General features: G+C 37.9%; 1 protein-coding gene and 1 long non-coding RNA gene across 2 annotated transcripts in view; one reads left to right on the forward strand and one right to left on the reverse strand.

Annotated features, from left to right (window-relative positions):
* LOC124788155 overlaps positions 1–24,763 on the reverse strand; it is a 164,018-nt gene that overhangs the window by 6,478 nt on the left and 132,777 nt on the right. The gene's annotated exons all lie outside the window — the stretch shown is intronic.
* LOC124788153 (leucine-rich repeat flightless-interacting protein 2) overlaps positions 2,867–24,763 on the forward strand; it is a 231,697-nt gene continuing 209,800 nt past the window's right edge. Inside the window, exons 1-2 of the mRNA XM_047255304.1 lie at positions 2,867–3,211; positions 3,482–3,593. Coding sequence (XP_047111260.1) covers positions 3,504–3,593 — 90 coding nt within the window. The 5' untranslated portion in view covers positions 2,867–3,211; positions 3,482–3,503. The remainder of the gene's footprint in view (positions 3,212–3,481; positions 3,594–24,763) is intronic.

Raw genomic sequence — 24,763 nt, forward strand, 5'->3', positions numbered from 1 at the left:
AATGTTCAGGAATGTAAATATGTACACTTCACAAAATGTAGAAACAAAGCATCTTATGACTTCAATATCAGTGAGTTTCAGTTGGAACCAGTCAACTCATACAAATAACTGAGTGAGTGTAACAATTTGTGGGAATATGCATAGAGTGACCACAATGACTTAATCGGGTGTAAAGTAGGTGGTAGACTTTTGATTCATTGGTAGGATACTGGGAAAATGCAGTTAGCTCTCAAACAAGATTGCTTAACATGTTGACTGCCTCACAGTGATGGATGTTTTACTGCCAGGCCAGACACACGGCATTAGGGTGGGGATGTGATGTGGCCACCAAGGCTGCATGGTGTCAGGCATTTGGTTCTAATGCGGCTGCCAGCGACCACATGGCAGTCAACACGTTAAAAAAAATGCTGGTGTGACCCATCCTATTATACTGCTCTTGTGTGCGAGACCCATGCCAAAGGAAGCCGCCATGAACATCTGGAAGCCTTTCAAATCCACTGTAGGAGGTGTTTCTGAACGTCCTGCCTACTTCTGTTTTGATCTTGATAGATTTCCTCCTTCACATCATCATCTTGTGTAGCTGTTCTTTCCCTTTTGAGGTCATCTTTAATTTGGGTCGACCATCTCTTTCTTGGACATCCAATGGTCTTCATTCTAACATATTAATTTCCAGGTACTGACAGAGAGTTAGTGTACACTGGATCTGTTTTACATGACCAAATCACTTCAATTTCACTGCTTGTGGCATTCCCTCCACTATCACTTCCAGTTGCAGGTCTCTCCTTATGTGTTCATTTTCGATCTTGTCTCTCCTTATCTTTTGTAGGGCAGTCCTAATGAATTTCTTTTCAAAAGCTTGTCGTCATCATCGTGTTTTAGTTTCAAAGATGCTCTCCAGATTATAGGGCATAATGGGCAGAAGGTCTGTTTAGCTCTTAAGAGAACATCCTTATCCCAAATATGTCTTCATACTAGACTAAAATATTTTGATTCTTTGGTTACCCGGTCCAGAAATTCAACGTCAACACTTCTGTTACTTGCTGCAGCACTAATATGTTATGTGAAAGTATCCACATTCTCAATCTCCTTCCCCTCCAACAACAGTTTACATAGAGTGGGTGTTCTAGTCATTCACATTGCAACTATCTTGTTTTTACTGGCAATTAATATAAACTCTTTGAACTTGAAATTCCATTGTTTCAGTTTCTTCTGTACCACCTTGTTGGTTTCATCCCAAATGGAAACATCAACTGCAAATGCAAGAGCAGTTTTGGTCTTACTTTCTCATTTCCTTGATATCTTACATTATGGTATCCATGAGTGTGATAAGTAATGCAGAAAGGGGCTGCCATGCTGCTCACCCTATTCTGTTTTAAACTACTTTGACCTTCAATCTCTTATTTGTACAACACTCTCACTGCATCTGAGTTTTTGTAATTAGAGTGTTGACGACATTCTATTTTTCCAAACAGAGCTAACAGCTTATATTGAACATACATAAAAAAGGGGGGAAGCATGAATGATGCATCATTGAGGTACAGAAAAACCTGAATTGGAAAATGCTAGATGACACCACCAGCTATCCTGCAAAAGTCTACTTATAATGTTTCACGAACCAATATTAAAGTGTGAAATCTAGAAATATACTGCTGCCTTCTATGTACAACTCCTGAAGGGCTGCAAAGATAAGATGAGACTAATTACTGTAAGCACAGAGGCATTCAGTCATTCTACCTACACTAGATACAGTAATGGAATGAAAATAAATAGAAATACGTGGTATCATGTGATGTACTGTCTGCCTTCCATTTGACAGTGGTTTGCAGAGTATGGATGCATTAAATAAAGCCCTCTCTTCCCGACACAAGATTCTTTGATACCAGATGTTAGCCACGTTTTCCTGGCTTCTACTGTAATTATTCCTAGCCTATTATGGAAGAAAGGAAGAAAAAAAAAAACTGGATTCATAATGTTTTATGAATATTTTTTGAAACTAGTTGAATTTCTCAAACTTTATAACCTTCTTCTCATTATTCATCTGCAAATTCTCTGTGAGTAGTGTGTCTCAGTTAACTTTTATAATTCTGGTAAAGTATGTGTTTCCATTCTTAGCTAAATTTAACTGATAAAGCACATAAAGTTGTATAAAAAGGTGTATGTATACGTACGGTAGGCCAATCGTACTGTGTGAATACAAATCATGTTACGATAATAATCTCAGAATAGCTAACAAAGATGAACTCAATTAACATTGAGAATGTAGAGGAATACTCTTCGCATTATTTGAAGCTTTTATAATGTTTTGCGCTATTGACTCGTATAAAAGATTGAGTCTGATTATTTTCATTTTTCTTGATAAAAGTGTTGGCTTGTTAATTTTACTGGACATGCCAAATGGTTTCTGGACGTTGGCTGTTAAGACGGCCGCACTCTTGTATGGAACTATGTTCCTCCATAAACACAGCCACACGTACACTATTAAATGTGTCAACACATCGAAAATGTTGTATATTTGTTTGTCAGCGTTTGAAACGACGCGTAACGCATTACCTCAGTTCACTGTATGAAGAAAACATTCAATATTCTTCGCAACTGTATTACTCTTTAATTAAGTACTGATCAGCACAAATTGATACAGCAGACCTATATTGTAGCGTCAGCGTCTAAGTCTACAATCTGCACTAGTAACGGAAATGATTTTCTTTTGCTTGTTTCGCTTTTTGTGGTTCCGGCGAACTCTAAGGAGGTACGAATAATCGCCAACTCAAACACTTTGTACATGTTTGTGTTCTCCGACCTTTTATTTTTTTTGTATACGTGAGTAGCAAAATTAAAGACCTTCCTTCAACCTGGTGGTGCTATCTGGCGGCCAAAAGATGTACTGTTGTGTAAGTGGAGGAGAAAAAAGTGAGAATAATGGCCCACATGTGATGAATAAGTGCAAATTAATTGAACTCTTCAATTGTAAAAGGTTTAGACAACTCTGTCAGAAATGTGTGTGAGGCAAAACAGTGTTTAAAATGCCCTTCTGTGTGCTAACTCAATGTGAAAGTGTTCTCCGTGGATATAATCACTGAACTAGTAAACCTAGCCAAATGACATGAAGGTCGCGAAATGATTGATTATTTATAGCAAATTATGTATTTTATCGTATTTGACGTTGTAACAATGAAGTTTTACACAAGAAGAAGATCACTGTTGTTGTTGTGAAGTGAGTACCATCTATACACGCAAGTGAGCAGTTAGTGTAATGCATTTAAAGTATTGTCCCGCAGTGTTCCGTATCAGATGACAAGTTAACACGAAATATAAGTGAAAGTTAAGCGTTTTACCTGCATATTATACGGCACAAAATAGGATGCATCTTTCATGCAAGGGATTATAGCTATATAGTAAGCCTACTCGGCTATAAACTAAGTGCATAATTCGGTAACCTTATTTCTTGTGAGATTCATGTCACGCTGTTTCTTGAATGTTTCAGATATTATCGGGTTCTCTGTACCATGGATAATCCATCAGCTGGTGGCGGGCGGCGAAGAGTAACAACAAAACATTCTGCAGAAGATCAAGCACTAGATCAGATCGCGAAAGAGGTATTTACATGACTCAGCCACACCTGCGCGCTTTGTGCGCCAATAGTTCACTGTTGTGATTGTCGTTTTAAGATTTCTGTTCTTCCTTATCAGTTTTGCAGCTTCAGCTTATCTGGTCACGCAAGAGTCGCGTGTGTCGTCTGATTTCAAATGTTTCAACATGTACATTGACGTTGATGTCTGCGTATGTGTAACACTGTGTATAGCAAGTATTTCTTCAACCGCAATTTCACGTGAAGACAATTGAAAAGTATGTGAAACGTGCAGTGTGTTGACAAGCTCTGTGCCGTTTCATTTCACTTGTACACACATTTCTGGCAAACCTCATAATGACAGAACTTTGCTTCTGTTTACTTATTCACCTAAAGAAGGAAAAAGAGAATTAAATTGATAGCATTTTGCGTCTGTTCACACACATTACAATTTTAAATACGAGTACATAATAGCTTACAGAAGACACTTTTCATCCTTAAATTGTTACACACCTGTGTTCAAATGCTGCAGGAATGAAATTATTTTGTCACCTAGTGATTTTGCACTACTGTACTACTGAAATGAAAAATGAGCTTTTAAATTAAAAAGTCTGATATAAGAATAGATCTAAATAAATCACGTGCTTATTCAATGCTTAAATATTTCTTTTCCGTATCCAAGTGAGTCGTCAGGTGCCTTATAACTTAAAAAGGTCTGCTCTTTTATTTTCTGTGACATCTTATAGTTTGTGTACCTATGGTGCAAAGAGGAATACTTTATATGAGTTGTTGGCTTTGAGCAGTAATGTAGGAAACCTACAAAAAATACAAAAAACAACATGGCGACTACAACATAATGGTTGTATGCATTCAGCACCACAAGAGGTACCGACATGGAGACCACATAGAATCCCGGGAAGGAGTCATTGTGTTTGGATGTACCCATGACCACATCATGAAAGTAGTAGTTTGATGCAAGCAACATAGGTGCCCTGTTAATTGTAATCTTGTTAATAGAGAAGAAATATGCTGTGGGTCGAAACCATTTAGTGCAGAGTGTTTTAAGGTTTTATTCTTTCCTATGTATTATTTATCTGTCACTCATGTGTAAAGAAACTTAAGTACTATGGACTTCAAATTGATGAGAGCTATAAAAAAAGAAATCTCAGTTGCTGTACAAATGCCCTCTATTTTTTTTGTATCCAGTGTTTTAGGGTTGGGTGTTGCTGTGCACTTTCTTAAAATTTACTTTGTATGGTTGAGATGCATTTAAATTTGTACATTGCTAGATGTGGAAACAGTACATTGAAAACTGGAGGCTAGGTTTTCCTCAGGAACAAAGAACCACTAAATATAGATTTAGTCTGTGGTATAAGGTCTTACATTCGGTTGTACCTACAGTTTATAAAGTTTGAAAACTATTCTTGTTTTCAAGGAGAATTACCCTGCCAGTCTTCCTGCAAGTATATTTGTAGGTATTCCAAACATTATGCAAGTTATTGAACTTGGAAAAAGCATTGTTCTACATGTTTCTAGATGTGTTTCACATTTAATCGTGTACATATTGATGGTAGGCAATGAAAACGTAGTAGCATCATATTGTTAAATTTTGTAGGTGAAACAAAAACAATTTCTTAAAAAATAATGTAATGTGAAACAGAAAGTTGCTACCTGTGTAACTGTATAGCAGGAGCCTAGTGATTGACAGATCAGAGAAATCAATGTGCTTTCAAATCTCTCTTTGATTGTGGAGTTACTGGTTTCTGGAATTAGCAGTTTTCAAGACAGATGAAGTTATGAGCTATTGATTGCCTACTGTTGATATATAAAATGTGTGTGTGTGTGTGTGTGTGTGTGTGTGTGTGTGTGTGTGTGTGTGTGTAGTGTTGTGTTGGAATGCACTCCAAGAACTATGTATGCAGATGGGCATGGCTGAACAGAGAGGGAGGGGAGGAGGAAATAGGCATAGAGAGGGTGGAGGAGGTGGTGAAGGGCAGACAGAGAGGAGGAGGAGGTGGGCAGAGAGAGGAGAGGTAGAAAGAGATGAAAGTGAGAGAGGGGATGAGGAGATGGATAGAGAGAGAGAGAGAGAGAGAGAGAGAGCTAGAAGGAGGTGGTGGAGGTGGACAGAGAAGGGAGAAGAGGAATGAGAAAATGGACAGGGAGAGGGGGAAGGAGGAGATGTGAGAAATATACATGCCATACGTATACCTGGGGCAAAGCCACCAGTAAAAAGCTAATTAATTTATATTTTGCTAGCAAAAGTCGGTTGAGTAATGCAAGCTATGAACATATTGAAAGTATGGGTAGGATTAGATTTTCCTAAATTTTAATTTTATCCGTTTTGATTATTGTAGTGACAGTGACTGATTTACATTTGTGAGGTGGGAGGGGAAAAACATCTATCCTCAGAAAATACTGGTTTTATTTTATTTCTCCAAATTGATTATCATTCGATATTATTACAACAGCAATATATAGTGTTCTCCATAGTTTCTGTCACTAAAAGTTTATTTTCACTGACTTTGTGATTCACTTATATATAAAATAATAATAGTGACACTCTGGACACACTGTATTGCGATTCACTGTAGTATGTGTGGAGATTATATGGGAGCTTTTAAAGAAGAATGCAGTGAATTTAGTTGAACTCCTTGAAGGTTAAAAGCTGTTGTGTGTGACCATCCATTACTGTGGAGAAGTACTGGGTGGTTATAATTAATCTTTCTTTATTTAAAATGTTATAACACAGAAACTAATTATGGTACGAGTACCAGACTTGGTAGCTTTGATGCCCCGAGTATGGGGTGCATGATTCCCTAATGTCACAGTGCTACCGTCCAGTTCCAGCTATGGCCACTAGGTGCTGTGATCAGTCATCGTGATTTGTAGTCTCACAGAGTGCACTTGTTGACGTGTGAACATGAGCGTGGAGAAAAGGAGGAAGGCATTATTGGTGAAGCTCTGTTATCATAACAACAGTAATGCTGCAGCTGCACTTCAAGAATATCGCTAGCTGAAAGGATTACGGAAGGGTCCTCTTTCTCCACCTGCTGTGCGGAGCATGAAGAAGAAGTTCGAATCAACTGGAGAACTGGGCGTCGCTGCGGGAAGAGGCCAATGACCAGTTGCACCACAGGTGGTTTATGAAATCGCTGTTGCTATGGCAGACAATGCGGCATGCAATTCCCAATCGTCAGGCAGTGCATGTGCTGTGTCATGACAGTTGAACATTCTGTTGTCCAACTGTACAGAAGGTGCTTCAAAACATTCTCAAATGGTATGTGTACAAGATCCATATCATACAGCAGCGTGCACCACAGGATGCACAACGATGTGTTGACTTTGATCTCCACTTTCTCGCAAGGATTGAAGTTGACAAGGGCTGTCCCTGGACCATCCAATGGACAGGTGAAGCTGTTTACCCTGACTGGTGAGGTGAACATGTAGAATTGCCGACTGTGGGGATCTCCACCTCCAGTCACTGTGCATGAAGTTCCTCCGTATGGTGAACGTGTCACCGTATGCTGTGGCTTCACAGCTACGTTCATCATTGACCTGTTCTTTTTTGAATAGGTTGGCGCTCAAGGACCAAAGACGTGCAGTGTGAGTGATCAGCGTCGCTGTGATATGTTTCGCCAGCACGTCATACCCGCCTTAAGGGAGAGAGATGCATTAAACTCAACAGTTTTCATGCAAGATGGGGCCCCACTGCACAATCAAATTATCAGTTGATCGTTTCCAAATGCTTGGCCGGCACTCCTTGTGATTTCTGGTTGCGGGCCTACCTGAAGGACAGGGTTTACCAGTGGGACATTCACATGTGCTGATCTGAAGCACAGCATATCAAGAGAGGTAGCCAGAACATGCTTCGTTATGTTGTGCAGAATGGAACCCTGCACTTTCAGACACTTCTGGACACTGATGGGCACCATATTGAGCTGCTTTTGTTGTAGTAATGGTACCGGAATGTAATGATATGATGTACCATAGCAGAACATCAAAAGTGTTTCAGTTGAACTGATTCTGGATTATTTTTCTTCACCATGTCCGCGACATTAATGTTACCAAGTTTGGTACTCTTATTGTAATTAGTTTCCGTGTTATTATGTGTTAAATAGGGAAAGTTTAGTTATAACCACACGATACAATTGATCACACATATTTTTTGGTGTGTGAAGTAGCTTATATGCTGAGCAGTACCTTTCCATAGTATTTATAATTCTCACCGTGAAGGAAATTGGTGAGTGAAACAACTCCTGCATTCTGTAAAGCAGTTCAGTCAAGAAATTGACAGAAAGTTCACTAATATTTGCAAAATTGTGATACTTGCACCTGTCAGGGAGCCAAGTAACATTTAGTTTTAATTTGAGATTGCATCTCCTCCTATGTTGCTATGGATATTTTTCTTTGCTTCAGTGAGGAAATATAGACCCACTTCATCAACACGATTTGTGCAAAGTGTGGTAATGGGTGACGTGGAATAGAAATTAAAAATACGAATAAAGAAACAGCAACAATTTCTCTAGTGTTAATATACAGTACTGTCTTTACATTCACTACTTCATAATACTCATTTTCTTCTTCTATACTTGAAATATTAACATTTTTCCTCTTCTTGAGTTTGACATTTAGTATTTGGCTGCTGTGGTCTGTTTGCCTTTTGAGTTTTTACCTTACTCGCTTACAGTTTAAAAAAAAACTAGTCTGTGGCCATTTTCTATACCATAACATACAAATAGACAAGTCTTTTAAAATGTTGTTGCGGTGGTGGTGGTGCTGCTGGTGGTGGTGGTCATCTTTAGTCGAAAGATTGGTTTGATGCAGCTTTCCATACTATGTGCAAGTCTCTTCACCTCTGAATAAATACTCCAACCTACATTCTTTTGAACCTGCTTACTATATTGATCTTTTCGTGTCCCTCTGCAATTTTTACTCCGACACTTCCCATCTGTACTAAATTGATGATCCCTTGATGTGTCAGAATGTGTCCTATCAACCGATCCCTTCTTTTAGTCAAGTCATGTCACAGATTTCTTTTCTCCTCATTTGTATTCAGTGCTTCCTCATTGGTCACGTGATATACCCATCTAATCGTCAGCATTTTCCTGTAGCACCAGATTTCAAAAGCTTCAATTCTCTTCTTGTCTGAACTGTTTATCGTCCAAGTTTCACTTCCATATGGGGCTACACTCCAGACAAATACCTTTACAAAAGACTTCCTAACAGTCAAATCTATATTCAGTGTTAACAAATTTATCTTCGCCAGGAACATTTTTCTTGCCAGTGCCAGTCTGCATTTTGTATCCTCTCTGCTTCAGCCATCGTCAGTTATTTTATTTCCCAAATAGGAAAACTGGTTGACTACTTTCTTTGTCTTGTTTCCTAATCTAGCTCCCTTAGCATCGCCTGATTTAATTCAACTATAGTACCCTTGTTTTTTTTTTTTAATCCAATATCCTCCTTTCAAGACCCTGCCCATGCCATTCAACTGCTCTTACAAGTCCTTTGCTGTCTTTGACAATTGTAATGTCATCAGCAAACCTCAAAGCTTTTATTTCTTCTCCTTGGACTTTAATTCATTCTCTGAATTCCGCTTAGGCTTTCTTCACTGCAGTACAGATTGAATAACTCGCTGCTTAGCCACTGCGTCCCTTTCGTATCCCTCAACTCATATAATTGCCATCTGGTGGGTCAAACCTGCATCCAGCCTTCCAGATATATGTTTCATGGGATTTCCCCAAATCGCTTCATTCCAATGTCGGAAGGGCATGGCCAGCTTCCTTCCCTGTCCTTCCTTAATCTGATGGGACTGATGACCTCGCTGTTTGGCCCACTCCCCCAAACCAACCAAAAGCTATTACCTACCTTCTCAGAGAAGTCTTAGAGTCATTATTGCCTCTCATTCAGCTACATATCTCTGTCATCCAAACTGATCTTCCCCGAGGTTGGCTTCTAGCAGTTTTTCCGTTCTTCTGTAAGTAACTCATGTTAGTATTTTGTAACTGTGACTTGTTAAACTGACAGTTCAGTAATATTCACAGGTGTTACCACCTGCTCTCTTTGGAATTTGAATTGTTAAATTCTTTTTGAAGTCTTATTATTCTTCTTCTTTTCTTTTTCTGTTTGGGTCATCTAAGGACCACATGCTGATTTCAGTGCTTCCTCCTTTATTCTTCTTTCATCTTCTCTCTGTGTATCCTTTTTCTCTCCTCAGGTCACTTCGACCACTTTCTTCTGAAAAATCTCTCTTTCTGTAACATCTTTTTCACTTACATTGTTTCTTCCCAAATCTTTCCTAATTTCTTGAATCCAGGCTATTGTTGACTTCTTGTTCCACAGATATTTAAAAATCTATTTGGTTAACCTATTGCTGTTCGTTCCGCATAGATTTCCAAAAAAATAGCAGTTACCTCTTCCACAGCATTCCAGTTATGTTTTCTGTGTTGTGATATACTTCTTTATTATTTCTTAATATCCATACCTCTGTATTTCTTAGCGGACAGAGTATTTTTTGAATGATTCTCCTTTCCACGACTTTAAGTTTGTGTAATTTGTAATTCAGTATTAAACATTTACTTGCATAAAGATAATCTGGTTTTACTACAGTGTTGTAGTGCTGCATTTTCAAATTTTTAGACAGACTTCTGTTGTAAATGTTCCTGGTTATAGCATATGCTCCCTCCATTTTACCTACTCTTTCTTCAACAGTGAATTTTTCTAAGCCGTTTCTTGAACCATTTCTCCCGAGTATTTAAATTTATTAACCCTCTTTATCTGCCCAATATCTGTGATAAACACTACTTCTCCAGTAGCTACTTTGATAGCTATTTTTTCTAATAGATTGATTTGTATTTCTGCATTTGTTAGGTTTTCAGAAAGAATGGTGAAATCGTTTGCAAATGCTAGACAGTGAATTGCAATATCTTTGTTTGTAGTTCCCAGTCTTATTGGTGATAACTTATATTCCTTTAGTTTTCATTTCCATTCTCTTACTCTTTTCTCTAGGACGCAGTTGAAGAGGAGTGGAGACAGGCTGTCATTTTGCCTTACATATATTTTTGTTTTGAATACCTTAGATATTTTGCCCCAAAACTTTACTTTTCATTTGGTGTCTATTAGTGTTTCATGAACATGGTTTGCGAGTTTAGATTTAATGCCAAATTTTCAGATCATTTATCTAGTGTTTCCCTATCAACCAAATCAAATGCTTTTTAAACTCTGTAAATGTTACAGCTATGTCTTTGTAGTTTGTAAGTCTGTGATAGATTATGGGCTTTAGGTTGAAAATCTGTTCTGAGAAAGATCTGCCCTTTCTAAATCTACTCTGATATTCTCCCAAATGGCCATCAGGTTTTGCCTCTATCTTGTTTAGTAATGTTGTTTGTTGTGGTCTTCAGTCCTGAGACTGGTTTGGTGCAGCTCTCCATGCTACTCTATCCTGTGCAAGCTTTTTCATCTCCCAGTACCTACTGCAACCTACATCCTTCTGAATCTGCTTAGTGTATTCATCTCTTGGTCTCCCTCTACGATTTTTACCCTCCACGCTGCCCTCCAGTACTAAATTGGTGATCCCTTGATGCCTCAGAACATGTCCTACCAACCGATCCCTTCTTCTGGTCAAGTTGTGCCACAAACTTCTCTTCTCCCCAATCCTATTCAATACTTCCTCATTAGTTATGTGATCTACCCATCTAATCTTCAGCAGTCTTCTGTAGCACCACATTTCGAAAGCTTCCATTCTCTTCTTGTCCAAACTATTTATCGTCCATGTTTCACTTCCATACATGGCTACACTCTATACGAATACTTTCAGAAATGACTTCCTGACACTTAAATCAATACTGGATGTTAACAAATTTCTCTTCTTCAGAAACGCTTTCCTTGCCATTGCCAACCTACATTTTATATCCTCTCTACTTCGACCATCATCAGTTATTTTGCTCCCCAAATAGCAAAACTCCTTTACTACTTTAAGTGCCTCATTTCCTAATCTAATTCCCTCAGCATCACCCGACTTAATTAGACTACATTCCATTATCCTTGTTTTGATTTTGTTGATGTTCATCTTATATCCTCCTTTCAAGACACTGTCCATTCCATTCAACTGCTCTTCCAAGTCCTTTGCTGTCTCTGACAGAATTACAATGTCATCGGCGAACCTCAAAGTTTTTACTTCTTCTCCATGAATTTTAATACCTACTCCGAATTTTTCTTTTGTTTCCTTTACTGCTTGCTCAATATACAGATTGAACAACATCGGGGAGAGGCTACAACCCTGTCTTACTCCCTTCCCAACCACTGTTTCCCTTTCATGTCCCTCAACTCTTATAACTGCCATCTGGTAGAGTACAAATTGTAAATAGCCTTTCGCTTCCTGTATTTTACCCCTGCCACCTTTAGAATTTGAAAGAGAGTATTCCAGTCAACATTGTCAAAAGCTTTCTCTAAGTCTACAAATGCTAGAAATGTAGGTTTGCCTTTTCTTAATCTTTCTTCTAAGATAAGTCGTAAGGTCAGTATTGCCTCACGTGTTCCAGTGTTTCTACGGAATCCAAACTGATCTTCCCCGAGGTTGGCTTCTACTAGTTTTTCCATTCGTCTGTAAAGAATTCGTGTTAGTATTTTGCAGCTGTGACTTTTTAAACTGATAGTTTGGTAATTTTCACATCTGTCAACACCTGCTTTCTTTGGGTTTGGAATTATTATATTCTTCTTGAAGTCTGAGGGTATTTCGCCTGTTTCATACATCTTGCTCACCAGATGGTAGAGTTTTGTCAGGACTGGCTCTCCCAAGGCCGTCAGTAGTTCCAATGGAATGTTGTCTACTCCGGGGGCCTTGTTTCGACTCAGGTCTTTCAGTGCTCTGTCAAACTCTTCACGCAGTATCATATCTCCCATTTCATCTTCATCTACATCCTCTACCATTTCCATAATATTGTCCTCAAGTAGATTGCCCTTGTATAGACCCTCAATGTACTCCTTCCACCTTTGTGCTTTCCCTTCTTTGCTTAGAACTATGTTTCCATCTGAGCTCTTGATATTCATACAAGTCGTTCTCTTATCTCCAAAGGTCTCTTTAATTTTCCTGTAGGCAGTATCTATCTTACCCCTAGTGAGATAGGCCTCTACATCCTTACATTTGTCCTCTAGCCATCCCTGCTTAGCCATTTTGCACTTCCTGTCGATCTCATTTTTGAGACGTTTGTATTCCTTTTTGCCTGCTTCATTTACTGCATTTTTATATTTTCTCCTTTCATCAATTAAATTCAATATTTCTTCTGTTACCCAAGGATTTCTACTAGCCCTCGTCTTTTTACCTACTTGATCCTCTGCTGCCTTCGCTACTTCATCCCTCAAAGCTCCCCATTCTTCTTCTACTGTATTTCTTTCCCCCATTCCTGTTAATTGTTCCCTTATGCTCTCCCTGAAATTCTGTACAACCTCTGGTTCTTTCAGTTTATCCAGGTCCCATCTCCTTAAATTCCCACCTTTTTGCAGTTTCTTCAGTTTTAATCTACAGGTCATAACCAATAGATTGTGGTCAGAGTCCACATCTGCCCCTGGAAATGTCTTAAAATTTAAAACCTGGTTCCTAAATCTCTGTCTTACCATTATATAATCTATCTGATACCTTTTAGTATCTCCAGGGTTCTTCCATGTATACAACCTTCTTTCATGATTCTTAAACCAAGTGTTAGTTATGATTATGTTGTGCTCTGTGCAAAATTCTACCAGGCGGCTTCCTCTTTCATTTCTTAGCCCCAATCCATATTCACCTACTATGTTTCCTTCTCTCCCTTTTCCTACACTCGAATTCCAGTCACCCATGACTATTAAATTTTCGTCTCCCTTCACAATCTGAATAATTTCTTTTATTTCATCATACATTTCTTCAATTTCTTCGTCATCTGCAGAGCCAGTTGGCATATAAACTTGTACTACTGTAGTAGGTGTGGGCTTCGTATCTATCTTGGCCACAATAATGCGTTCACTATGCTGTTTGTAGTAGCTTACCCGCATTCCTATTTTCCTATTCATTATTAAACCTACTCCTGCATTCCCCCGTTTTGATTTTGTATTTATAACCCTGTATTCGCCTGACCAAAAGTCTTGTTCCTCCTGCCACCGAACTTAACTAATTCCTACTATATCTAACTTCAACCTATCCATTTCCCTTTTTAAATTTTCTAACCTACCTGCCCGATTAAGGGATCTGACATTCCACACTCCGATCCGTAGAACGCCAGTTTTCTTTCTCCTGATAACGACATCCTCTTGAGTAGTCCCCGCCCGGAGACCCGAATGGGGGACTATTTTACCTCCGGAATATTTTACCCAAGAGGACGCCATCATCATTTAATCATACAGTAAAGCTGCATGCCCTCGGGAAAAATTACGGCTGTAGTTTCCCCTTGCTTTCAGCCGTTCGCAGTACCAGCACAACAAGGCCGTTTTGGTTAATATTACAAGGCCAGATCAGTCAATCATCCAGACTGTTGTCCTTGCAACTACTGAAAAGGCTGCTGCCCCTCTTCAGGAACCACACGTTTGTCTGGCCTCTCAACAGATACCCCTCCGTTGTGGTTGCACCTACGGTACGGCTATCTGTATCGCTGAGGCATGCAAGCCTCCCCACCAACGGCAAGGTCCATGGTTCATGGGGGGGTGGTGTTTAGTAATAGTGTTGAAATTATTGTATAACCCATTGGCAACACAGATGTACGACTGTAGTTGTTCATGCTTATCACCTTTCTTGTGCAAAGACTGGATAAGAGCCACTTTCCAGTATTCTGGAATCTCTTCAAGTTTCCATATTTGTTCAGATATGATCTGAAGGTTAGTTATAACATTTGGTTGAGACCATTTTTTAAGTGGAGCTGTAGTACAGTTTTCTCCGCTGGCTTTGTTGTTTTTGAGACTATTTATTGCTTATTTAATTCCTTTAGCTGTAGGTGGTGGATCTGCTTCTGTGTTTTCATGAAGATCTGTAAATTCTAACTTACAGTTTGATTCTTCACAGTTCAAGAGTTGTTTAAATCAGTTTCATAGTATTTCAGAGCTCTAGGTATTGCTTAGGTCTGTTTTACCATTTTCATCTCTGAAACAGATATTTGGAGCTTGGTAGCCCCCTTAGATGATTTTTAAACATCTGAAAGAAATTCCAGGAATTATTTTTAACAAAACTGTTTTGTATGCCAACAAATTGACTTCACGAAAGACTGTTCAGTACTCTTTGTTATTCTTGCTAATTTCTTTCCTTTGCATTTTAAATTCATCAGGGTGCTCAATCTTTCCAGAACATTTCAGTTTTTTCCACTGTTTTATTCTTTCTGCAATTGCTTTTTCACAGGTTTCATTCCATTATACTTTCTTCTTCATTTTTGTTGATCCAAATGCGTTCTTTGCTGCCCTGTTGATTTCTTTGGATAATTCTTTCCATTTTCCTGATTTAACTATTTCAGTTTCGTCTTGAAAATATTTTATGGCCTCTTTTGAGATGTTGAGTCTGTCCGTGTTATATTTAATAAATTTTTGCTATCTCCTTTGGGTTTTATTAGGGAGAATTTTCACTCTATTTAGAGATGTCCATGATTTTGTTTTTCTCGACAATTTTTTGAAGGAAGTTGACATTAATCAACTGAAATGTTTTACAAAGATTAAATAGTCTTGTGCCATTTTTTTTCCTTTATAGACTGGATATTCTTGCACTATTTTTTGAAAAGCTTTTTTCGTAAATATTTGTGCGTTAAAATCCCACAATAGTATCACAACATTGGATTTTGGAATTTTTGATATTTCATCTTCCTGAAGTTCCCAGAATGCTTCTACTTTACTTGGATTATTCTTATTGTCATCATTAATTGGAGCATGGTAATTTAGAAAATTATACTATTTATTTTTGCATTTCACTGTGGGAAGAGAGAGTCTTCCTGAACTGAATTTTAATTCTGTAACATTATCTACGAAATTTTTATGGATATAGAAGGCAGTATAAAGTATTGGCATGCCTTTCATGATTTTTATTGCTGGTTTACCCTTAAAAATTCTGTGGTTTTTCATTTCTGTAGCATTTTGTCCAAAAATCTTAGTTTCCTTTATTGCTAAAATTGACACTTCATGCTTATCTAAGGCAAATTTAAAGTTCTTTCTCTTTACCAACTTTTAGTAGTGAGTTTACAGTCAAGGTGCTTGCAAAGAATTTCCATTTGAATTTGGAAGGATATCAAGGATGGTCTGACTCAAACTTCCTGCAGAAGTTGGGACTCCCTGAATGATTGGTCCTGACGCATTGCATAAAGCAATGGTGTATTGCTCTTTTGAATTACCACCTCAGATAGTGCTTACGTTTAGTGGACTTTCCATTCTGCAATGGACAGTGTGCACTGTGCATTGTACATGGTAGGAAATAAGTTCCAAGATAAGATTGGATTGTTAGTCCGAAATGATTATTTTTCATGTTTTTCTCTGCCATTGGGATTCCTCTTCTGCGTTTGTGACCACTCACCAGGTTTCATATGTAATGCTGTGCAGTGGTCCTCACATGTTGCTACCATCCAGAGCCATACGGATGCAGGTTTTTTTTTTTTTTTTTTACGAGGTGTCACTCCCCCCCTCTTCCTCATCACTTGCGAGATGAGGCTCCAGGCTTGGGACCGGCAGTGGCAGAGATTATTATTATTATTATTATTATTATTATTATTATTATTAGTGCTTCATCCTTTCATTAGAGACTGTTTGAAGAGACAAGGGCACTTGTTCACATATCAATAATGGAGAGGAGAACAGTCATGTGAGACCGATGACCTCGCTGTCTGGTCTCCTTCCCTAAAACCAACCAACCAACAGTCATGTCTTTAAATAAAGACATCTCTCAGTATTTTGTCTTATCATACTGTTTGTTTAAGTAAGTGCCCCACGTTGAGACACTGGTTGTTTATGTTTGAAGGAACCCTGTTACATTCCTGTCTTGCCCTCATGGTACATTATTTATCTGAAGTTACAGAACAAATTCTCTCTCTTTATATCCATATTCTTCTTTCTGCTATCATTATTATTATTATTATTATTATTATTATTATTATTATTATTATTACAGTATATAAAATGACAGCCGTCCCATAAAACCAGCCCAACTATACTGTTTTTAGTGCTACAATATTTATACAATTGCGTGGCAGAAAGAATACTTATTGCACTAGGTATAACCTGTTCGGACAAGTTTCCCACCTTACAGCTACCTGTCACATTATCTTCGTGTAGCAACTTTGCAATATCTTTACTATTTTGCACCTTTTACTCATTATTTATGGAAAAAGATATACCTAATTCTGAATTATGCATGTCAAATAAGCGAATTTCTGTGGCTTTAAGATGTTATAGACTAATTGGAAATTAAACTTTGAGAGCGAAGAACACCATTTGTACATTAGAACTAGGTATTGTAAACGAGGTAATTAGTACAGTACTAATGAAAATACTCCAGAGAACTTCACTATCTTAATTACTTCAATATAACATGATTTGTGTGCTATTCAGATACTAGAATGAGCGCTTCTAAAATTTGCCAGTGTTCTGTCTCCATGACAGTGTACCTAAAGGCAGTATCTAAAGTGATATCGTACACTAATTTTTTTTATTGTAGCAGTAGCTGTGTTTACTGACAATCTTATACTATGAAATAAATGGGAAATTTCATAAACAGTTTTATAATAGCATATTTTTACGTGCCATTACACATTTTCAAACACAGTTTCAGGTTCAGGGTTTTAGCTGACTATTAATACGCTGTCATTTCATTGGAGACACATATATGTGACTGGTATGCTGTTTTTATTCATGTGATGTACCTTGTACTCTTCACCTTGCCCTGCTGTGTTTTTACACTTCACAAAGAAAAATGACACAGGTGTTAGCAAACAGAACTGTCATTCAGTAGGAGCGTACTTCAGATTCAGGTTTGGGTTTAGATTAAATCAATTTCTTTCCCTGTCATTGCCCTATCTGAGCTTGTCTGTTTCTAATGATCTCGTTGTCAGTGGGATGTTAAACTGTAGTCTCCATTCCTTCAATATGAGCTGTACTTAGATACTAAACAGTAGTCATCACATTGGAGGAACTTCCGATGTTTTGGTATCATCCATGCTGAGCGTATAGGAATGGCGTGGAAATTTTTGGTGGGCCTTTTTCTATAATATAACTAGATTTCTATTTCCAAAAAGAATACAGTTTCAGCTTAGTTTGTAATTTGACAAATGCCTATGGCAGTCACATTGTAAAGCAGTATTATAGCTAGTTAGACTTGAGACACTGCTCTAATATCTAAGAGACTGTGAAAGAGCTAATCGAGGAAATGCTTGTGGAGGAGTGTTGCGTCTGGCTTTGGCTTTTCAGATGGCTGGTGGCAAATACTCTAGACATAACCGCTGCTCACACAAGGACCAGCTAAACAGATAGAGAGAAAGATGATCTTGGTAGTTGTCACTTTCATATGTACTTTATTCTTAAGTAATGCCCACTACCATTCTACTGTCTGCTTTTATCTGTTCCTGGTTCCTGTAAATGTGCCAAGAAAGATTTTTTTCTGGTGCTACAAACGTTTTTGGCTGTTTCACATACAAGTGTAAGAAATGGACAAAGAACATCATAAATAAAGTGTGTGTATGTTCAGCAAACACCTGTCAAGTGAAACACAGTTTGCTGCTCTTGCACGTGAGATAGGGGTCCAACATGAGTGATGGATTGCAGTGAGCTGTCATTAGGTTGTGCAGACTGTCTACAGATCACACAGGAGTGGGCAGTTCCTAATAATTGATTGCCAATTGCTCATAATTCCCATGTAATCTGATGAACCGAATGTGACATTTGACAGTATGGCTGCCTGGTTGACTTGTTTGTCTAGGTCTTAAGAATGATGGTGTAGTTTCATTTTGCTTCGCAAAATAAGGAAGGAACATTAGGGTTTAAGGTCCCATCGACATCGAGATCATAAGCAATGGATCACAAGCTCAGATTGTTTCAAGGATGGAGAAGGAAATCTACTGTGCACACCATCTCACTTGGTCAATCTTTGCTTTGCTCACACTAAGTGAGCACTTTACATTAGAATTTATACTTATGAAGGGAGCACAAACCACTGTGAAAAGTGAAGTTGAAGCCATATTGACCATTTATGTTAAATAGTTATATAAATATAAAAACATTGACATCCTCAGATATTGCAGTGATTAGCATTTTGGAGCTTGTGCTGTAGTAGTAGAATTCAAGGGAAATTCATAGTAATAGTCATGATATAGTAGGCTCCAACTGGTGATTGAGTTATTTATGAGACAATTACAGGCGTTATTTAGTTATGTGTGTCTGAAAGAACAGAATGACATATCATAAGTGGCAATTTTAAAGTTTCAGGGCAGAACTGTTATGCAGCTATACTCAAGCCGCATGGCATTTCGTGTAATCTAACTCTCATTCATACAGTTTATAACAAGAATTATGCTTGACGTAAAAGTTTTCTGAGTATGGTACTGTATCATAATGTTAAAAAAACATACTGGAATAACCAGCGTTTCGCCCACAGTTAAAGTGGCCTACTTCTGGGTCTTCTAGGCAGTCAGAAGAAGGCCACCATAAGCGTGACCGAAATGTTGGTTTCTTCAGTATTTTTTTTTTTTTAGATTATGACGTTGTACCATACTCAGAAAACTTTAATGTCAGCTGATTCTGCCCATGGAGGCTTACACAATTATAAGAGTTGTGGTAATCAGTAATGCTGCTGTTGAAAACATCTGTTGTTGACGTCACCAAATAAACTGGCAAGAAATCCTGAGTAGTGATTCATAATCCTGGTGGTACAAGTAATGTTTAATCCTATAATTGAAGTGGCAAGGACAGGAGAGATGATTCAGTGCATTTCCCATCATGTGTTAGCAGCGCAATGCGAACTTTTGTTAGGCTTTTGTCGTGATGCTTGGGTATGGCACTGTTGATGCTAATTCACATATCTGAAAAAAGACATAATACTTGCAAGTATGTTTGAGCTTTTGGAGACAACACCAGCTGTTGCAGTCTTCCTTCTCAACTGTAACTAAAATAAAATAAAATTAAAATTAAAAAACAGCACTTGAAACCTGTGTACCCTCATCCATGATCTGCAAAATCAGAGTCACTTAAACACAGTACTTGTGCTTAAGACAAAATGAAAAATCCCTACCTGGGCATAGTGATATGTCAATGAAATGTAGTTTTTCTTTGTTGGTACATGCTATGCACTAAGTGGGAACATGATCTGCAGAACAGTTTTATTTATATTAATTTTTAAAATAGTCATGTTTGCGTGAGTCAATGTTGGATACCAAGGGATGAGTGCAGAGTATGAGTGCAGATCCAGTGGTAGAAGAAGAAAAGGAAGAACACAAGGAAGATGGTGCAAACAACTTTAAATTGCTTGGTCTTGTAACAGGCAAACATGTCTGACCCAAAAATGTTCATAAGGGGTGGTGGTGGTGGTGGTGGTGGTGGTGGTGGTGGTGGCGGGGGGGGGGGGGGGGGCGGCGGCGGTGGCGCGGTGGCAGTGGGGATGATGATGATGATGATGATGTCTATTTTGTTGAAATCCATGAACTGCAATACTAAGCCACCATAAAATTCCTGGTTGTGAAGAGTTTTTTACCAACACAAGGTCATCCAAAGCTTATGAAGGTTTATAATTGAAGATGTCTGTGCACACTGTAATAACTCCAGTCTTTCTTCGCACTCCCTACAGGAGTGATATGTAGGAAGTTGTAGTATATTCTTAGATTCATCACTTAAAGCTGGTTCCTGGAACATTGTGAGTATGCTTTTGGGGAATAGATTGAGTGATTTCAGTTTTTACAGCATCTCCATGATGCTCTCCCATAGCAAAAACAAATCTGTTACCATTTCGTTGCACTTCTCTTTGTATGTGTTCAAAGTTCTCTGTTAGCCTGATTGGATACAGACTTGAGCAAGATTCTGGGTTGTGTCCCATGAGTGTTTTGTAAGCTCTGTGTAGACTGATTGCATTTTCCTAGTATTCTATTTAATGAAGTTACAACATAAAACTAATAACAGATAAAAATGAAATTTTCATGAACCTAAAAAAAGTCAAGCCATAAGTTTAAGTAAATGCAATCAACAATATATCGTAAGAATCAGCTTAAGATTTCAAGGAACTCCTCAACAGAATAGGAGGAGTGATCCATGAGGAAACTGTTCAGTTTTGATTTGAAAGCACATGGGTAACTGCTAAGATTTTTGAATTCTTGTTGTAGCCTATTGAAAATGGATGCAGCAGTATACTGCACAAGAGTTACAGAAGTCTGATCCAAATGCGGGTTGGATTTCTGCCAAGTATTAACTGAGTGAAAGCTGCTTATTCCTGGAAATAAGCTGATATTTTTAACAAGGAATGACAGTAAAGAATGTATATATTAAGAGGCACATGCAAAATATCCAGACTAGTGAACAGGGGTCGACATGAGGTTCATGAACTTACACCACTTATTGCCCGAACCACCTGTTTCTGAGCCAAAAATATCCTTTTAGAATAGGAAGAGTTATTCCAAAATATAATACCATACGACTTAAGCGAATGAAAATAAGCGAAGTAGACTAATTTTCGTGTGGAACAATCACTCACTTCAGATACTGTTCAAATAGTAAAAATGGCAGCATTAAGTCTCTGAACATGATCCTTAATGTGGGCTTTCTACAACAGTTTACTATCTATCTGAAGACCTAGAAATTTGAACTGTTCAGTTTCATGAATAATATGCCCATTCTGTAAAATTAAAGTGTCAGGTTTTGTTGAATTGCGTGTTAGAAACTGTAAAAACAGAGTCTTACTGTGATTTAGCATTAGTTTATTTTCTACAAGTCATGAACTTATGTCTTGAACTGCACAATTTGCACACAACATCCTTTACTACCAAGCTAGTGTCATTGCCAAACAAAAATATTTTAGAATTACTAGTAATACTAGAGGGCATATCATTTATGTAAATGGGGAACAAGAGTGGCCCCAACACTGATCCTTGGGGCACCTGACCCCATTTGACTGTGCCCCATGCAGACCCCACAGCACAGCAATTCTCAACACTGTGAATAAATGACCTTTTGCTGTGTGTCGTTAAAGAAAGAGATGAATCAGTTATGAGCTACTCCCCGTATTCTATGATGGTCCAACTTCTGGAGCAATATTTTGTGATCAACTTGATCAAATGCCTGAGTTAAATAATAATAATAAAAAAAATACGCGTAGTATTCGAAACCTTTTGTTTAACCCATCCAGTATCTCACAGAGAGAAGAGAATATAGCATTTTCAGTTGTTAAACAACTAAAGTCGAGCTGTACATCTGATAGCAAATTGTGATATAAAATGATCAATTATCCTTACATACACAGCCTTTTCAATAACTTTAGCAAACACTAATGGCATAGCAATAGGTCTAAAATTGTCTCCGTTATCCCTTTCTCCCTTTTTATAAAGAAGCTTTACTACTGAATACTTTAATCACTCAGTAAACTGAGCATTCCTAAAGGAAAAATTACAAATATGGCTAAGTATAGGGTTCTAACATGTGCAGCACAGTACTTTAATATTCGTCTAGGTACTCCATCATAACCATGAGAGTCCTTAGTCTTTAGTGATTTAGTTATTGATTCAGTCTCCCCCTTGTCTGTATCACAGAAGAGTATTTAAGACATCAATCTTGGAAAGGCATTTGCCTAGAGGGTTACATGATCCTCTGTAGAAACTAAACTTATATTTAATTCACCAGCAATGCTCAGAAAATGATTGTTAAATACTGTACATATATCTGACTTATCAGTAACAGATTTTTTTTTTTTTTAATTAAGAACTGACTTTATATCGTCGACCTTGTGCTGCTGACCAGATGCTTCCTTCACAACTGACCATATGGTTTTAATTTTATCCTGTGAGTTAGCTATTCTGTTTGCATATCACATACTCTTTGCCTTCCTAATAACATTTTTAAGCACCTTACAACACTGTTTCTAATGGTCTACTGTAACTTGATTGTGACTACTTGTAACAATTTGATATAATTTCCACTTTGCTCTACATGATATCCTTATCCCACTAGTCAGTCACCCAGGCTGCCTTTCACTGTTAGTACCCCATTTAGAATGTTCTAATGGAAAGCAATTCTTAAAGAGCATGAGTTTTGTGTCAAGGAAAGCATTATATTTGCCATCTATGTTGTTGGCACTATAAACACCTTTTCACTCTTGTTCCTTGACGAGGTTTGAAAAACTCTCTATTGTCATTGGATTAGCTTTCCTACATAATTTGTAATTATATGTGACTTTTGTTTAAGCACAAAAGCCTTTTAGTGTTAAAATTTGTGCATCATGGTCTCAAATGCCATTCACCCTTTTGCTAACAGAATGCCCATCTAGTAATGAAGAATGAATAAAAATACTGTGTATGGCTGTGCTACTGTTCCCCTGCATCCTAGTTGGAAAAACACAGTCTGCATCAGATCATATAAATTTAGGAGATCTATCAACATTCTTTTCCTTGCACAATCATATGCAAAATTAACATTGAAGTCACCACATAAGCTAATTTCTGGTACTTCACATAAAGTGAATCAAGAACCCTCTCTAGCTTGAGCAGAAATGCTCATATGCAAAATTAACATTGAAGTCACCACATACAGCTAATTTCTGGTACTTCCCATAAAGTGAATCAAGAACCCTCTCTAGCTTGAGCAGAAATGCTGTGAAGTCAGAGTTAGGGGACCTATGAACAACTACAATTAGAGGTATAGTTTCACTAAATTCAACTGCCCCTGCACAACATTCAAATATCTGTTCAATGCAGTGCCGTGATACGTCTATGGAATCAAAGGGAGTACCATTGTTTATGTACATGGCCATTCCCCCGCTTCACAAGGAACTGTTGAACTATTTTCCTATATTCGCACCACCGAATCAAAGTCTGCCACCTGTGTTACCTACGACTGAGCTTGTGTGTTTGTTCCATTTCATATTCTTACAAATTATTATAATTGGGTATTGATATGAGTTGAACGATTTCAGTTGCGACTCATTGATACTGTAGTTATCAGCTACCACAGTTTTTCGTTTTGTGAAGTCCCCAACTGCACATTTCTGAACATTAAAAAGATGTTGCCAATCTTTGCACCACTTTGAAACCTTATCAAGATCTTACTGTATATTTGTGCAACTTTATCCAGACAGTAGCATACTTCACTCTAAGTAACACATCTGCAAAAAGTGAGAGTTACTAGTAGTATTTTCTACTAGGTCATTAACATACAACATGAACAGCGAAGAGTCCCAACACAATTTCCTGGAGCATGTCTGAAACTACTTCTCTATTCGACGATGACTCTCTCATCTGAGATAACATGCAGCATCCTTCCTATCAAGAATTTCTCAATCCAGTTACAGTTTTTGCTTGCCCCTTCTGTTGAGGACATTGAATTCTAAATATTTACCACAACAGCACTGATTTCGAAAATACACTATTGCTACCATGATGCGTTTGACGTTTTTTCACACAAGTGACATATAATTTCATTGTCTTTGATTGAGCTCTTTGCAAGGCCTTTAAAAATAAAAGGAATCGTAATCTAGTTTTTTCCCTGTAAAATAGATACTCCTCTGTAAAAGAAATAAATTTTTCATGTTTATTCTAATGAAAAATATTGAGAGAAGAAACTATTCATTTGAATCCCAGACAATTACTTAGAGCTTCAAAAGCTTTTAGTGAAAACGGATAACTTAACTTCTGTAAAAATGTGCTGTTTATTAAACTTTCCAGATACCAGACACTGTCTTTGGTGCTACAGTAGTCGAGAGGAAGTGATGGGCGTGACGAAGAATGATATATTCCAAATCGTCCAATTCTGTCTCTAATAACTTCGTTGTCAATGGAATTTCAGACTCTCATCTTTCTTCTCGTGTTCATTTTCAGACCCTCATCTTTACTCTCATATTCGTTTCCTATTGAAGGCCTCTCTGGAAAGGAATGCCTTCTTTTTCTTTCGCTTTTATCCCGCATCTATGCAGGGTCGGCGTGGTTAATTATGGATTGGCATGGTTAGTTTTGATGGGTGGCTGAAAGCCCTTCTGTCGCCAGCCCTTACAATGATATTATTCAGCATGAGGATATTGTAGATCTC

Source organism: Schistocerca piceifrons, chromosome 3 (genome assembly GCF_021461385.2).
Source record: "Schistocerca piceifrons isolate TAMUIC-IGC-003096 chromosome 3, iqSchPice1.1, whole genome shotgun sequence".
Classification (NCBI taxonomy): Eukaryota; Metazoa; Arthropoda; class Insecta; order Orthoptera; family Acrididae; genus Schistocerca; species Schistocerca piceifrons.